General features: G+C 34.9%; 1 protein-coding gene across 3 annotated transcripts in view; it reads right to left on the reverse strand.

Moving 5' to 3' along the window:
- The window catches only part of LOC107676465 (cAMP-dependent protein kinase type II-beta regulatory subunit-like), a 13216-nt gene extending 4145 nt beyond the window's left edge, over positions 1-9071 (reverse strand). For 2 of the 3 annotated variants that reach the window (XR_001632742.1, XM_016471015.1), the window contains exons 1-7: positions 8324-9071; positions 7673-7708; positions 3460-3698; positions 2024-2130; positions 1789-1942; positions 724-825; positions 512-586 (exon numbers count right to left, since the gene is read on the reverse strand). Coding sequence is in view for 2 of the 3 variants with exons in the window: in XM_016471015.1 (XP_016326501.1) it covers positions 512-586; positions 724-825; positions 1789-1942; positions 2024-2130; positions 3460-3698; positions 7673-7708; positions 8324-8585 (975 nt within the window). In the remaining variant the exon portion in view is untranslated. The remainder of the gene's footprint in view (positions 1-511; positions 587-723; positions 826-1788; positions 1943-2023; positions 2131-3459; positions 3699-7672; positions 7709-8323) is intronic. The other variant, XM_016471017.1, reaches the window with a different exon arrangement.
- Between the last annotated feature and the right edge of the window lie 8685 nt (positions 9072-17756).

Consider the following 17756-nt stretch of genomic DNA (forward strand, 5'->3'; position numbering starts at 1 on the left):
TAAATAAACATTTTTCTGAAATATATACATGCATGTGTGTGTTATTTTATTTATTTATTTATATATATATATATAATACACACATACATAATAAATACACACAGCACATACACATATATTATGTAAACAAAAACTTTTATTTTGGATGCAATTAATCGAGATTAATCGTTTGACAGCACTATTATATTATAACATTATTATACATATTATAACTGATAACTAAATTACTAAAATTGGATGAACCATTAATTCAAAGTTTTTTCCAGTTTTTTGTAATAAAAAAAAACAACTGTTAAAAATGTTATAGAGTTTGTACTCACAAATTGTACTCAATCTGATTAAATATATTAGTGCTGAGAATAAATACATGCTTAGCACTAATATAAACTAAAAAAGAAAAAGAAATGTCTAGGACTTTACATTTCCAGGTTTTTCATGACTGTAGGAACCCATAATAATTACTTAAAAAATCTTAGTAGAAAAACGTTTATTAGTGTCAAAACGGTCTAACCTGAGCAATGATCTGTTCCCCACTGTTGTACACTTTGGTCGACAAGACATCAACAACCTTCATTCTCTCTGAAACCTGAAAACAAGAGACACATTTATTTATAAAATCAACAAGAGAACTGCACATGCAGACAAACTCACATCACAAAATACAGTTAGCAGATAGCATGTTGGTAGAAGTTGCAAGATGAATGCAAAAGTGTGTGTTCAAACCTCCAGTGACGTGAGCAGAGGAAGAGTCCCGATGAAAGCCTCGTACATTTTTCTTTTCTTTGCATTGTTCTTTAAGAGGATCCTTCTGAATGTCAACCGATCCTAGAGACATTTAAGCAAAAAAATAATAAAATAATATTTTACACTCAAGAGAGATTGAATCTTTAAAGTCCTATAATTTCAGTATTTTCTATGAAAAGCAGAGGGCGCTCTAACACAAACAATACATGAGATGCTCTTGGAGAAAGAGACAAGATATTTAGCATCTAATTTTACTGTGAACTTAAATACCAGGTTGTTTTTTGCCAAAACCAGTTGTTTAGAAAATGATGCACTGCAACTGCGTTGAATTCACGCAACTGCAAATTCATTAAAATATCTTTTTTTTTTTTTTTTTTTTTAAGAAGAAAGAGTCGTACAACTTTGGACCGTTATGGTTGAGTAAATGATTGTGATATTTTAGATTTATTTTTGTTATTACTAGTATAGTTTGTTAATATTTTGAATTATGTTTTATTTTTATTATTTATGTTTTCATTTTAGTTAAATTGTTGTTGTGTTATTGTCTTTTATTTCCTTTATTACTTTCAAATTTTAGTTTTAATTATTTTAGTACTTCAACTTTAAACGTAAATGAGAAATGTTGCCTTGGCAAGTAGCTGAAATAAAATGCATTACATTTTTTTTTTTTTTTTCCTCAGTTAATGTTTTTTATTTCACGAAAAAAACATTTTTTATGGTTTAAATTATGAAAGCTCATTTCTGCCACAAAATTTAAAAAAATAAAATAGGTAATTGCGACTCTTTATCTCGCATTCTGACATTTTTTTTTTTCTGAGTTTATATCTCACAATTAATTTTTTTTTCTTCTCAGAACTGCGAGATATACGTAAGGTCAGAATTGTGAGAAAGTAAGTCATGAGATTCTAACTTTATCTCAATTCCGACTTTCAGAATCGTGAGATACAGTCACAACCACCATTTTTTTTTTTTTTTTTATAATCCGGGGAGGAAACTGGCTTCCATAGTTAATAATCATGGTGAATGATGACAGAAATGACTCACGAGGCACCACAGGGCTCCAGGTGAGGTAGCGATGATGGTGGCAGCCCTCGGCGTGTTGTACATGAGGGCCAGCTCTCCAAAACTCCCACGGTTGTCATAAGAGCCCACGGTCCGCGTGGTGCCATCCGCTTTCAACATGATGTCAAACGTTCCTCTGCGCAAGAAACACAATGAGATATCGACGTCTGAGAGGTTTAAACACCAGCATCGAGATCCAAAGATGAATCCGTTATACCTCTCAATGACGTAGAAGTTGTCGCCATCGTCGTCTTGATCGATGATGTGCTCTCCGGTCACCACTACCTTCTCAAATATGGCATCCAAGACTTGTGACATCTGCTCCTGTTGGTTTGGAGGGCAAAATATGAGCCTTTCTTGTCTTAAAGGGGAGAGTTCAGCTAAAATGGATTTTTATTTCTTCTGTCAAATGTAAAAGGAGATATTTAACAGATTTCAGGTGAATAACTGCACACATTTGGGTTTGTTCCCAGTGTTATTATAGTTAACTAAAACTAAAGCCATAAAAAAATATTACTTGAAATAGAATACATTAACTGAAAAAAAAAAAATACTAAAATAAAAATTAATTAATTTAATAAAGAGTTATATTTAAATAAAGTAAAATTACAAAAATGAAAAAAACTTTAACAAATTAAAATGAAAAGAAAATATAAAAACACATTTAAACTTTTAATTAAAAACTCTAATAGTGTCTCAAATTATAAATAATTATAACTAAAACTTAAACTTTTTTTTTATTTGAAATAAAGTTGGAATAAAATAAAATATAAATATTATAAAAAATGACAAAACTGAAATGCTGCCTTGGCTGCAAACTTAAATAAATAAAAACTAAACTAAAACTGATATAACACTGACATAAAAATAATATGAACGTAATCTTTAAAGGGGTCATATGATGCGATTTCATTTTTTCCTTTCTCTTTGGAGTGTTACAAGCGGGGCGTAACATTTCTGTCACACGCTTGAGGTATCCGGCCAATCACAACGCACTGGATAGCTGGCCAATCAGAGCACAACTCGCTTTTTAGACCGATGAGCTTTGTAAAAATCGACAAGTTTCAGAAAGGCGGGGCATAGAGGAGAAACAATAATAATGTACAGTATGTGGAAAATAATGTTTTTTTTTTTTTTACTTTAAACTGCATAAACACATTTCATTACACCAAATACACCAAATAATGTTCTTTTTAGCAGCATCATATGACCCCTTTAATATTAAACAAAAAAAGGTAGAAAAAACTAATAGAAATGACAAAAGCACATAACAAAGCTACTAAAAATTCAAACTAAAACTGAAACTGGCCTAAATAGTAATATAAAAATGTTTTTACTAAAATTAAATTGAAAATATAAAAATAAAAGCTAATTCAAAAATATTAATAAAAACTTTAAAATAATACTAAAATAACACCGGTTTGGAAGAACATTAAAAATATATATAAATATAAAATCTGGAACATTACTGAAGTTTAAATGACAATGTTTTGTATTTTTATAGAATTAAAAAAAAAAAATAGTAGCATTTTTTTTTCAGTAGCCTCTAGCACAGGAACTAAACAAACCATCTATGTTCATCTTAATGGTTGCCTGAAAACAAATAAGCTAAAACTTGCATTTTATTCTCTCAGAAACGGTTGATAATCTTACCTGGTCCAGGTTTTTGAACAGTAGGATGTCTTTGCAGGCTTCCTGTAGCCTCTGTCTCTGCTCGTCTGTTTTGGGGTGAGTGACCTGAAGGCACAGCAAAGCATGATGGGATACCGTGCAGCAGATGCCACAGAAATGCATAAAAGAGGAGGGACTCTCTGTCGCAGGTTTCGAGAGACCACTCACCCTGGGTTCTCTCTCCTCTTCATCCTCATCAGGGTTGTAGGCCTCCGCACAAACTGTCCAGAGACCAATGAATTCAGTAAATCGGAAGCAGGATTAGAGTCGAAAACAAATAAAACCAACCTGTCTAGACAACGCATTACTGCGCAATTAAAATACAGCGCTTTGTGCAACCTGTTAAAATAAAAACAAGCCATTTTATCAGCATCTGAATCTTAATGTCTACTTTCAAACACTGTTCTATTGGATTGTTTAAATGGTTAAAAACACATAAAATTACAATACTCATCCTCACGTTGTTCCAGACCTTTATGACATTTAATTTTTTAGTGAAACATAAAAGGAGATGATTAGTAGATTGTCCAAGCTACTCTTTTACAAACTTGAAAATATAGTGTCAATTTAAGCTAAGAAAGAAGGGTTTTCAGTGAATTAATAACTTAAATTTGGATTTGGGTCTAATCAAATCAAATCTAAAATTAGAAACGTTGCTTTAACAGCTAACTGAAATAAGTAAAAATAATTATAAATAAAAATAAAATAACCTAAACATTAATATAAAAAAGCAAATAACAAAATTACTAAAAATGAAGACTAAAACTGAAACGAATAAATTTAACCTAAAAATTAAGATTAAAACTGACATTAAATAAATTAAACCTAAATAATAATATTTAAAATAAAATAATAAAATGACTAAAGCACATAAAATTCTAAAATTAAAACTGAAATAAAAATAAAATAAACCCAAATAGTAATATTATAAAAAATATATATAAATAACATGACAAAAGCACACAACTGAAAATGAAAAAAACTAAAACTGAAAGAAATTAAATTGAAACTAATAAAACAAAATTACTAAAAATGAAACCGAAATAAACATAAATAATAATATTTAAAATGAAATAATAAAATGACAAAAGCACATAAAAATGTATACTAAAACTGAAATAATAATAAGTTATATTTAAAAAATGTTAATAACAAAAGCACAAAACAAAATTACGAAAAAAGAAAACTAAAACTGACATAAATTACACCTAAATTGTAATATTTAACAGAAAACAAATGACAAAGCACTTACAATTCCTAAAAATAGAAACTAAAACTGGAATAAATATAAATTAAACCTAAACAGTCGTTTAAAAAAAACTAATAAAATTACAAAAGCACATAACAAAAATACTAAAAATTAACCTAAAATTAAAAAAAACCTGAAAATATAAAATTAAAGCTACTTCAAGATAATAATCAATACAGTTCATGAGTTGTATAAGCTACTTTTATCTTACTTTACAATGCTTTGTTATTTCATTGTATGGAAAACAGAAGCTCAGATGATCTCCTTTTATGTTCTACAGGAGAAAGAACGTCATCCGGGTTTCAAAACAACATGAGGGTGAGTGAATGTGTAAACTTTCATTTTTAGATGAACTATTCGAGAAAAGTTTGCGGGAAATCTGTTCCAAGCGCTTGCAGAGCTGCTCTCTGCCTGTGTTACGCATGCAGCGAGAGAGATGAGAGGATCGGCTGCTCTCCTCTCCCACACGCCTCCACTATTCCTGCTATAAATACCAGCGCAGAGATGACAAGACCAGGACTCCACCGTCTAGAGCCATACTCCACTGGCAGACCTGAAGTACAGGAACCGTCTAGACTGATCTAGCTCACAGCTCTAGACTGTTTACATCAATCCGGGGCCTGTTTCACAACATTTGGTCCTTAATTTCAAGTATTCAGCTCATCTGATCTGCTACAAAAATCACAGAAATTGTGTTTTGTCTACGTTTCTCTATGTACAGCATTCACTATCATTCAAAAGATTGGGGTTGGTAAGATTTTTTTTTAAACTCTCTTAAGACTCTTATGCTTACCAGGGCTCCATTTATTTGACCAAATATACAGTAAAAACAGTAATATCGTGAAATATTTTTTTTTTATTTAAAATAACTGTTTGTTATTTTAATATATTTTAAAATGTCATTTATTTCTGTGATGCAAAGCTGAATTTTCAGCATCATTACTCCAGTCTTCAGTCATATGATCCTTCAGAAATCATTCTAATATGGTGATTTGTTGCTCAAGAAACATTTCTGATTCTTATCAATGTTGAAAACAGTTAATATTTTTGTGGAAACCATGATACATTTTTTTCAGGATTCTTTGATGAATAGAAAGTTCAAAAGAACAGCATTTATTTGAAATAGAAATCTTTCGTAACAATATGTCTTCACTATCATTTTTTATCAATTTAATGCGTCCTTTCCAAATGAAAGTATTAATTTCTTTAAAAAAAAATACCTTACTGACCCTGAACTTTTAGTGCAAGTCTACATTTTATGTCATTCTTGATCACATCTGGTCTGATCTGAGCTGTTTTCAGTCACAGAGTTCAAACCTGACATGAAATAAACCAGATGGGGAACAACGTTTAACACTGCGTTTATAGAAGCCTTTTTCCATTACAATAAAGTGCCTGACAGATATATGTTTGGGACGATTTATCTACAGTATCACATCAATATAAGGACTGAATATGCTCCTCTTCCTGACACTATAAACTCATTTCTTTTTCATTGACCACCAAACTTCTACTTTTCCCCATTACTATCAGACTTCATTTCCTATTTCAGTCCGGTCTGTCAGCACAACACATTAAAATCCCTCCATCCGTCCTCACTTGTGGTTTATAGCGATCCACGAGAGACAGAACTTCACAGCATCTAAAACACTTTATTTCTGCAAATAAAGCTGATCTGCCATTAGCCAATTAAACCATTAGCTCTCTCATTCACTCAGTGAGAGCAGTAAAGGAGTAAATGATATGTTAACAAGACAAAAGGCACTACGACCACAAATGCAAGGTCATTAACCAGTACCAGATGTTCTGTAAGATGGGGAAGTAAACTGCCTAGAAGTTAAAGAAATAGTTCACCCAAAAATGAATAATTTGCTGAGAATGTACTCACCCTTAGGCCTTTCAAGATTAGGATGAGTTTGTGTCTTCATCAGATTTGGAGAAACGTAGCATTACATCACTTGCTCACCAATGGATGTGAATGGGTGCCGTCAGAATGAGAGTCCAAACAGCTGATAAAAACATCACAATAATCCACAAGTAATCCACTCCACTCCAGTCCATCAGTAACATCTTGTGAAGCCAAAAGCTGCGTGTTTGTAAGAAACAAATCCATCATTAAGGCATTTTAACTTCAAACCGTTGCTTCCGGGTAAAATACGAGTCCATAATTCATAATAACGCTTCCTCCAGTGAAAAATCCATCTTCTGTTATCCTCTCACATCAAAATCACCCAACATATTTGTGTAAAACAGTTTTGGACTGTTTTCTCTTGTAAACGGTGCTTAATCTGTGCAGATTTCGCTCCTGATTCAGACGAGACAACTTTTTCACTGGAGAAAACAATATTATGGATTATGGACTCGTATTTTACCCGGAAGCAACGGTTTGAAGTTAAAATGCCTTAATGATGGATTTGTTTCTTACAAACATGCAGCTTTTCTCTTCACAAGACATTAACTGATGGACTGGAGAGGTGAGGATTATTGTGATGTTTTTATCAGCTGTTTGGACACTCATTCTGACGGCACCCATTCACTGCAGAGGATCCATTGGTTGAGCAACTGATGCAATGCTACATTTCTCCAAATCTGAATCAAATCTCTCTCAACTCGTCTACATCTTGGATGGCCTGAGGCTGAGTACATTTTCAGCAAGTTTATATTTTGGTTTAACTTTATTTTTGTTCTCTTTATCCACAAAATCAGGTTCAACAATAAATTACTAGTATATAAGAAACAATATAAATCTTCATAGAAAGCTCTTATGCAGATGTGATTTATGTGATGAATGCGCTGGATTGAATTTACTACATTTTGTTTAGTTTTTCTTTTCAGGAACCCGAGAATGAATTCAGATGCACCTGAAAATAGGCGTTGGTAATCATATTACTGAAACTGACTCCTTTACTACTCGTGGACTGCATTGCCGGAAATTGACAAACTCACCAGAAGCTCTCCGGACAAATCTGTTGATAACCGGAGCTGAAAGGAAAGAAAGAAAAATTACTCAGTGCATTACAATAAAATGCCCATAAAATATTCAATTCAAGATGCCACAGTATTGGCCTAATGGATCCGTTTTCTCTCAGGAATCATCTTTCTTCCTGACCAAAATCAAAACGTTTGCCTCATAATTGATACTCCCTCTGAATGACACACACTTCATCATCATCACATCTTCATGGAAATACAAAGCATTCGCATGCAAAAAAAAAAACTACAGGAAAAGGCCTAGTGCCAATATTTTGTCCTAATGCACACACGGCCTTGTATAATTTTTTTATGAATAAAGACTAGAGCTTCTATAAGAAATGCAATTAAATTAGAACATTTAGATGACAACAACGGGAAGTGCAATAACAAAAATATAATTTAAAGCCAATTAAGCTTGGTCTTTTGTTCCAACCCCCATCTGCAGTGAGCTGACCACTCAATTTTTGACGGAAAAAAACGAACCAGTGAACAAAAGACCAGCATTATTGTGCATCCATTATGAAGGATGTCTGTATAAACGGTGATCTAGCTGATGTGATGGACGCATCGCAATGAATGAAGGAAGAACGCACGCACGCACGCACGCACGCACGAATGCATTACCTACGAATTCTTCATCGTCGTCCTCGTCCTCTCCGTTTTCGGAGTCGATCTGCATGGCCTCCTCGATGAAGTTGACGGCTTTCCCCGCTCGCGCGGCTGAATTGTGCTCATTGCCAAACGCGCTGCCGCGGCTCTCGTTCTCCTTGAGACGCGTGAAGTACTGCAGCGCGAACTCCAGCAGGTCCCCCGGCTGGTTCCTCAGGACCTCCACGGTAAAGCTCTGCAGAAGCTCCGTCAAGCCCTCGGGGATTTCTATACTCATTTCCTGACGGTGAAATGTGCGCAAAATTCGGCCCGATCTTGCGCGTAACGTTAACAGCAGTCGGTCCCGTTTCGCCGCGTCAGCTGAGAAGAATGATCCGCAAACGCGTCAGAGGCAACGCGACGGATTTCTCACTATTCCACCATCTGCGTCTGTTTCATCTCGTGTCCGAGCGCGTCCTCTAATTCGCGTGCGTAAAAGTGGCAGGGAATTCAAGAGCTGGCATCTTTTCTCTTTTTTTGTTGCGCTGCTGGCTACAGGAAAGCCGCGCATGTGATGCGGGAAACCATGGCAACCGGCAACCTGGGGTTTGCGCAGGAGGAACGCGGACGCGACGCGATGAGCTAGAACGCAACGCGAGCTCTTAAATAACCACTGCTATTGCACCATGGTATTATGACGTTTTTGGACACGTACTATGGTATTACTATAGTATTAGTTGAAATCGCTACATTGGAGTGTATGTAAATATGGCACAGGACTACATGAATATGGAAATCATTCAGGACAATGGTAAGGAATACCGGGGCTAGTTGTCACACCTTTTTTCTCATTTAAATATATTTCTCAAGATTTATTGAAAGTCACCTTAAGTAGGCTACAGAAACAAACTTGACTACTAAAATAAATAAATAAAAATAAATTGAATTACAAAATGGAAAAGGCAACAAAAAATATCAAACCCTCATTTTGCCCATGGTATTACTATAGTATTAATTGAAATCGCTACACTGGAGTGTAACTTTATGTAAATATGGCACAGGCCTATATGAATATGGAAATCATTCAGGACAATGGTAGGGAAGACCGGGGCTAGTTGTCGCATTTTTTTTTTTTTGCGTTTAAATATATTTCTCAAGATTTATTTAGTCACCTTAAGCTACATAAACAAACTTGACTACTAAAATAAATAAATAAAAATAAATTGAACATAAGTTTTAGAAGTCAGAAAGAGCTTTATTACCAAGTATGTTTACACACGGGAGCTTCCAGTGCAGAAGAAAGTATGGACATATGCGAACATACATGATAGTGCAGACATACATAGGAATAAGACAGTAGAGATGAAATATAACACTAATATAAGAAAAACAGAAAATCAAATACAGATGTAGAAGTGTAGAAACAAGTTTTAATTGTTTAAATGAATGTACAGACATGTTATTAACAAGTCTGCAGTTTACGATGTATACATTTCGAATTCTATGTATATGTCAGTTATGACAAAATAAATAAAAAATAAATTATGAAATTACAAAATGGAAAAGGTGAAAAATCAATCAAATCCTCATTTTGTCCATCTGAAACTTAAATAAAATAATTTAATATAAAATATATATTTTTATAAATATGATATAAACTAAAATGACAATAAACAGTATGTATGTGTATATAAATACTATATCAAATTATAATATAGTATGAATCTACCCCAGCCTGACTTTTATGAAAAATACCCTGAGAACAAGTTCAGCAAGACTTTTGGCAGTTCAGTTTAGACTTTGACAAGCTTTCCTCTGTGATAACTAGCCCCGGTCTCCTCTAATATATACAGTAACCATCTCTGTACATAAAGCTGCATCATATAATACAGATTCAAGACAATGCAGAAGATGGTATGAGGTAAAATGTTGTATATTCATTTGCGCCTCTTCAGAGTGACGCTTTCAAAAATAATTAAGTTAATGGATAAACAGACACCTCAGGCAGAATTAGACTAAATGGGCTGCTGGTTAATCCCGTTTTGGCGACAAATATGATCTGATTATGTTGAGATTATTAAGCATGAATACATTTTAAAATTGGAGAGTATCAGAGTTTGACCTTCTGGGAACAATGAGATTGTTGTTATATAAAGGTGCGAGGCCTGCTCCCTCTCTCTCTTAATCTGTCATAATCTATACAGAATTACCAGGGAGAGTAGAGTAGAGTAGAGTAGAGTAGAGTAGAGGAGAGGAGAGTAGAGTAGAGTAGAGTAGAGTAGACTAGAGTAGAGTAGAGTAGGAGAGGAGAGGAGAAAATTAGAGGAGTATAAGAGGAGAGGAGAAGATGATAGGGAAGGAAAAGGAGGAAGGGAGAGGAGAAACGAGAGTAGAGGAGAGTAGAGGAGAGTAGAGTAGAGTAGAGTAGAGGAGAGGAGAGTAGAGGAGAGGAGAGTACTAGTAGAGTGGAGTAGAGTAGAGTAGAGGAGAGGAGAGTAGAGTAGAGTAGAGGAGAGGAGAGTACTAGTAGAGTAGAGTAGAGTAGAGTAGAGTAGAGTAGAGGAGAGGAGAGGAGAGTAGAGTAGAGTAGACTAGAGGAGAGTAGAGGAGAAGGAAAATATAATTGTAGTTTTGTGTGATAAGGCTCGTTTGTCTCTAACAAAGTTAGTGCTTGAATAAAGAATGGGGGTTCAATCTTCAACTGGCTGGCAGGAGCCGCCACTGACAGGTCATGTGACCTCCCAGTGGCTGGCTGGCAGCTTCAGGCAGCCGCTGTAGATGTACCAGTAGAACGCCTACCCTATCACTCTAGCTGCAAGGAAATAACCTATTTTATTATGAATATATTTTTATTACTGTTTTTTTGAATGATTGACATTTTAGGTTTTTTTCCCCAATTAAAGCAGTCAAATGAACGTGATCACGGCTGGTTGCTTACCGACGCTTCGTTGGACACTCAACCAGCCAGCCGCTGCTGCCTCTCATTCCAAGGAAATCATTCTAATTTGTATGGATACTGCCACTAGTTGTGACGATTTTACGATTTATAATAATTCAATAAAAGAAAGACAACTTAAAATTGTAAAATCAGGGAGCGCAGACTGTATCGGTATGTTACAAAGATAGACTATTTACAAATAAAAACAAGAAAAAAAAAATATATATATATATATATATTGCTTGTAGCACTTAAAACTGTTATTCCACACAGTATCCAGCAACAAAGGCCATTTCCGCTTGGAATCTGTGGAACCCCTGTGTCTTTCTGAGAATCAGAATGGATATCTATAATCAAGTAAAAACACAATCATTACAACTGTATCACATAAATTGTGCATTAAATGTAGAATTGATAACTGCATAATTAACACACTATATTTAAAATATAATTTGCTCTTGAATTATTAACGTCTTCTTCACAAAACGTAACATACCTCAGGTGTCATGACTTCCGTAACATAAGAAACACTTGATGAATCTTTTATTTTCAATGCCAAAACACTGAATACTTTGTCAATGATTCCATCAGTCTATGACAAACAACAATGCAGATATTTCACTTAGTGTTTCAAATAAATCCAGCATCTAATAATTCAATTACATTCCAATAGTTTCAGATTATAATGAATGATAAGATATTGACAATCTTTGGTGTAACAGTACTATGAAGCTATAAAAATAAGTAATTGTGGTATGTTATTGTACCTGTTCTTCATCAAACACTGAGATACTTAGTTTGCACAGATTTGTCAGTGTGGGTGCATAATTCGGATGCTTGTGTAAAAACATTCTTTGTGATTTCACTGCTCCAGATGTGAGGTCATGATGGAGTTTCTACAAAAAAAAATAGTTGTTTTACAGCACAATATTACTATTTATCAATGTGCTACATATGTTAATCTTGATATTCTTATGTGTCATACAGCATGTATATGTGCCATTTTATTTAAAGGTTTTCATAACACTTACCACAATTTCTTCATTATTCACAACTGTGTCGACCAAAAGCCCGTTTCAAAGCTGTGAGGGTGCTGTAAAGTAGACATATGCATTAAAAGTAGTTTTATGATATTTTGTTTGTGTTATAGTTCTGTTGCTAACCTTTGAAAAGAATATGGCTGTTCTTGATCACATCCATAGCTGAAGGGTGTGTCTTTAGTAATTGTTTTAGGGTCTATGCCAGAGCAACCTGTGTGTAACCATTTGTTGCACAGGTCACACTGAACCCACTTCGTACGTTTGATGTGTGGATGCAGAGTTCTAAAAACATAAACATTATTGTAATTTTAACAGCAGCAAAATTCAATTACACCAAAACTTGCATATGCCACAGTACTTACTTATCTCCTGTGTTTTGATAAATGCAGGCTTTTATGTCCTGGGCCATACAGTTGTTGGTCTCTATTTCGCTTTCCTCTGTTTCTCCAATTGCAGTCGGAAAGTGCTGTCCAGCAGTACATATGAATTGTAATATTCTCTTTTTGTCAAATTTGATTGAAACTCTTAATTTCTATTTCTCTTACTTCAGTTGTCACATCTTTCAACATGCTTGTGGCATGGTAAACACGTAGGTGTACTAGCTGACATGTTTGAAGCACTTCAGATTACATTTTCATGTTTTTTGCTTCCATTTCTGCTGCCTTTAAAACAAAAATGCATTGTTGTTCACAGCCCAAAACAACACATTTACATTGAAAACATTTTTATAGTGAAGTGAGAAATAAATCTTACAGTGCACACAAATACCCCACAGTTCACACAGTCTTGCTGCATCCACTGTTCTGGATTCCAAACAGTCCAGCCGTCCACTGACCCATGTTTTTGGAAAGCCTCTCTATACAGATTTAAGATTAAAACAGAGCTCACCCGTCATGCATCTTTCACCTTTTCTATGTATTATTAATATCATGTTTTTAGAATAATTTATGTTTTTATAAAAGACTTGGTGAAGATGAGAAATGTATTACCTTAGAATCTCCATGTCATTCCTTTTTATAGAATTGTAGATCCTCATTGAATCATAAATATGCACTTGTTTTGCAAGGGCATCAAAAACCTGTGAAATGATCCTCTGAAAAGTTACAGTCAGCATATCAAGACAGTGTTAGAGCACTATAACCAGTTTCTTGCAGACATAGAGTATAAAGTGGTTTCCTAGTTCTGGTGTGTTACCCCCAACGATTCTTGGGAGCAGGATCTTTTGAGCATTCTACAGGGGAAATCATACATCATACACACACACAGATATATATATATTTAATTATTATTATATAAATAATAATTTAAAAAAATAAGTTCAGTGAACTTGACAATTCACTTAACTTATTTTTTTAATTGTTATTTTCTTAATCACTTTAAGGCAACGGGTTTCCTCAATTTTTTTAAGTGAATTCAACTTGTCACTTTTTACAGTGTACATACATACATACGTTTATTTGCAAAAACAAAGTTACAGATAACTCCGCTTTTAACAATTTACAAAAAACAAGACAGCTGGAGGCACTCATGCACACACACACACACAGACACACACACGTACAACACATTGATGAAGCGGCTCCGTGCCCGGGGCCAAAACGTGTCCAATGGAACACTGAGTACATCACATCAATTCACAGCAGCAGAACCAGGCAAATTAAACACAGGAAATACAGCGGCCACCAAATACACCTGGACAAGCAAACGCTGCACGCTCCCCTGCTCTCTGAGCCTGGCACGGGCCACGCAGAGCAGCAGATGGTGCGGTGGTGTCGGAGTGGAAGGGCACTAGCTGGACAGACCCCCGCTACCTCCCCCTGTCCCCAGACCTCAGGCCCATCACATCCACACCAGCTTTACTGCCACATGGGTCCCTCCATCCACCACACTCTCTGACAACTCGCACACATCTACAATGACCCATTTATAGGGCCTGAGGAGACCAGTATATGCCAGTCTAACTTAAAATGGCACTTCCATTCTAACTTACAGGTATTCGTATAAAGTCAGTACTTTTATTGTTTTAATAATAGTTATTTTTTTGTGTTCTCTTCAAACGACTGATTTCTTTTATTAGTGTGAAATTTGTTGTGAACTGAGGACTGAAACAAAGAACAATACTCAAGTTCAGGTATTGACATCGATTTCCCAAATTCATTTGATTCTGATTCACAAGCTCTTGATTCGGGTTCAGTTCAGATTTCGATTTCCTAATGATTCATCTGAATATTTAACAGGTACACTAAGGGTCAATTTTAATTTTAATTTTAATTTTAATTTTAAATTTCAATTTCAATTTTAAACATTCAATTCAGGGAACCCTGTCAATTGGTAAATTAATAATAAAGATTAAAATTAACAAAAACATTTAGATAAAATAATCAACATTCGGGGGAAAAAAAACCCTGAGTTGTATACATACATTTAAACTGCACATACGGCAGTTTTATATCTTTTTAATTATATAAATATATAACTCCAATGTTTTTGGAATTTGATTGTTATAAAATGTTTCCATGACAGATTTATTTAAACACAATAAATTACTAACAGCTTAAGTAAAAAAATATTATGTATATGTAATGTAGAGCATATATTTAACAAAATGCTCTTATAGAGCTTTTTTTTTTATTAGCGAGATATGGACATTGAATTGCTTTTCTGAAATTAATGTAACACTACATGACACTGTTTACAAGCATTTTTATTTATATCTTTATGCGGTTGATACACTGACTGAGCAATTGCATGAGACATGGTACATTTCAGTAAGTTGTACCATTTCTTTTAACATGCTTTCTGCCCTATTCGATTTGATGTTGATGTGAGTTGAATCCTTAACTTAAGTTTGCTAACTTGAAAGTCAGGTTGTTAGCTCAGGCAATTACAACGGGGTTACACAAAAGTCATCGCTATTGACTACTGATTGACTACAGCTATTGATTTATAATTTGCTAAAAACAACAAACTGAAGTGAAACAAACACTGTTCACCGAATTTGAATCCAATACAATTGTTCATCAGACTTGGGCCTTAAACATAGCTAGTCTTTGCAAGTGACTGAAAACTTCCAAAACTGTAGTCAGTTTTCTCTTTCATGGAATCAGAATGAAGATAATCCTTTTTAATAAATTTCAATAGTAACAGATCTAGCTTAAAGTTTGGCTTAAGGGTATACAATTTCGGAGAGGCTAGCAAAAGCAAGATAGCTTGAAAGCATAATATAAATACATTTAGACCACTTAACTTAGTGATTGCTATCGGGATGTGAAGAGATTTTCAACCAGCAAAACAAAAATGTTTTTGAACCAAATCACCTAGCCTGCCTTTAATAGCAAAGATAATAGAAGGCTTCTCTATTGCCCCCTGAGTATAGAGGTTACCTCCACAGTAACAGAAAATGTATGCATAATGGGACTGCAAACTTCCAGTGTTTAAGCCAAGCATTTGCATCTGCGTTGGTGTACGTAGCCTTAAGTTACCACAGAATGTTTGAAAATGGCATTAGAAATTCCAGAAAAAACAACAACAAATTCAGCAGCTCGCTGTGCAATGATCTGAAGAAGAGTAGGTTGAGTACAAACCCTGGGCAGAGGGGCTGACGTTGCTCAGGGTGATGGTGCAGGTAAAGAGGATCCAGAAAGCGAGAGCCATGCTGTGGACGGAGCGAAGGGTGGTGGGGGGAGTGCGGTCAGCGGGAGCTTGAATGCGGGGCACTCCTTCCCTCACGCCCTCTCGCTGATGGAGAACCTGGTGAGAAGGGAACGAGAGAGACAAATGAGAAAGAGAGATCAATACTAATAGCAGGACCTAAATTCTTACTGTCGGCCTTTCCCTTCTGTGGCTCAATAAAAAAAGCAGTACTGCCCTGTAATTCTGTTCATTCTGTCAAAGCGAGATGCCTGTTATTGCTCCAACCAGATCCGTGCTTTCTGGCTCTGCACGGCCCATTTCACGTCGCACTTATTCAACATAATTGAGAGGAGCTCTAGGCGCACACTTGGCGCCGGTCAGGTGGAGTTAGACGACTAGACCTGAAGGGTGGCCATTTTGTTCTCGCACTAACACAGCAACAGCTGTTCCCTGTCCAACACAACTATTCTGTGATGCTGTTTGCAAATAATTTAGTAGTAACCAAGTAAACAAAAACAAAACATATGCTGTTATATGGATTCGAATGAATTGCTCAGACTGCGGCCAGAACCCTGTTGAAAAAAACAGCATATGCTGGTTAGGTATGTTTTGACGCTGGGATGCTGGTTTAAGCTGGTCCTTTGCAGGCTCCGCACGGCCCATTTTACATTGCAGTTATTCAAAATAACAGAGAGGAGCTCTACACTCAAAAAAATGATTCTTGCCAGTAATTGAAATGAAGCAAACAATTTAAATAAAGTATATTTAAAAAAGTATAAAATAATTATTATTATTCCGAATTACGCTTTCTCAACATGAACGTAATGAATCCGAAACTAACCTGATCAAATTACATAAACTATACCTAATTTGTTGCATTAAAGCGCGAATGCAGATGTTGCGCATGCGCATATTAGATGTTTTTTTTTTTTAAACTGAAGGCGGCAAATCGACTAGGGCGCGACGACGGTGACTCAACGGTAGCAAGGGAGATTAAGGAAGAACAGATGAGGAGATTAATACAAGGTAAGATATTTTCTTCATTTATAATTGATGTAGACTTAAACATAAACTATTTTTATTATTTGATCGATCTTGATTTACCTTACCTTAACTGCCCTAACTGCACTTTTTGGCGAATGAACTAACGTAACGTTAGATATTTTCGGCCTTCCCTAATCTGTTATATGCAAATTGGATCATTTTAAGATATATATGGTCGACTATGTGCATCTTTTTAGGCAGATGGCAGATTTTGCTTTTTAAAAAAATTTTTGTAATAGATTAGCCATCTCGACGTAACGTTACATTTAGCTTTTCTATAAATATGCTTTGCAAATATGCTGAAGCGTTGTTCAAACATGCTCGACATTATATGAAAGTTGCATGTAAAAGTTTGTAGGATGTCCTGTTAAAACAAATCGTGTCCATGAAGTGGAACATGCATTCTTTTCATGCTGAGTTGTACTTTCATTACAAAAATCAAATCATGTCGTTTTTAATATTCCAGAGACATTGTTGTGACATCAATCCACATTGAATCTGATTAAAGTCAATCACCGACTTACGGTATGTATATATATTTTTTTGTAATATAACTAAACTGTACTCGTTTAATTTCTTTGTAAAAGTATTGATCTTTTCTCTCTTTTTTGACATTTAGTTATGTGAGTATATGAAAGGTACATGTAAAAGTTTATAGGATTTCCATTTAAAACAAATTGTGTACATTAAGTTGATCATGCATTCTTTTAATGCAGAGTTGTCATTGCAAAACTCAAATTATATGTCACCTTTACTGTTTCAGAGACCTCATCATTGTGACATCATTCCACATTGTCTCCAGTTTGGGGCAATC

Source organism: Sinocyclocheilus anshuiensis, unplaced genomic scaffold (genome assembly GCF_001515605.1).
Source record: "Sinocyclocheilus anshuiensis isolate Anshui unplaced genomic scaffold, SAMN03320099.WGS_v1.1 scaffold228, whole genome shotgun sequence".
Lineage (NCBI taxonomy): Eukaryota > Metazoa > Chordata > Actinopteri > Cypriniformes > Cyprinidae > Sinocyclocheilus > Sinocyclocheilus anshuiensis.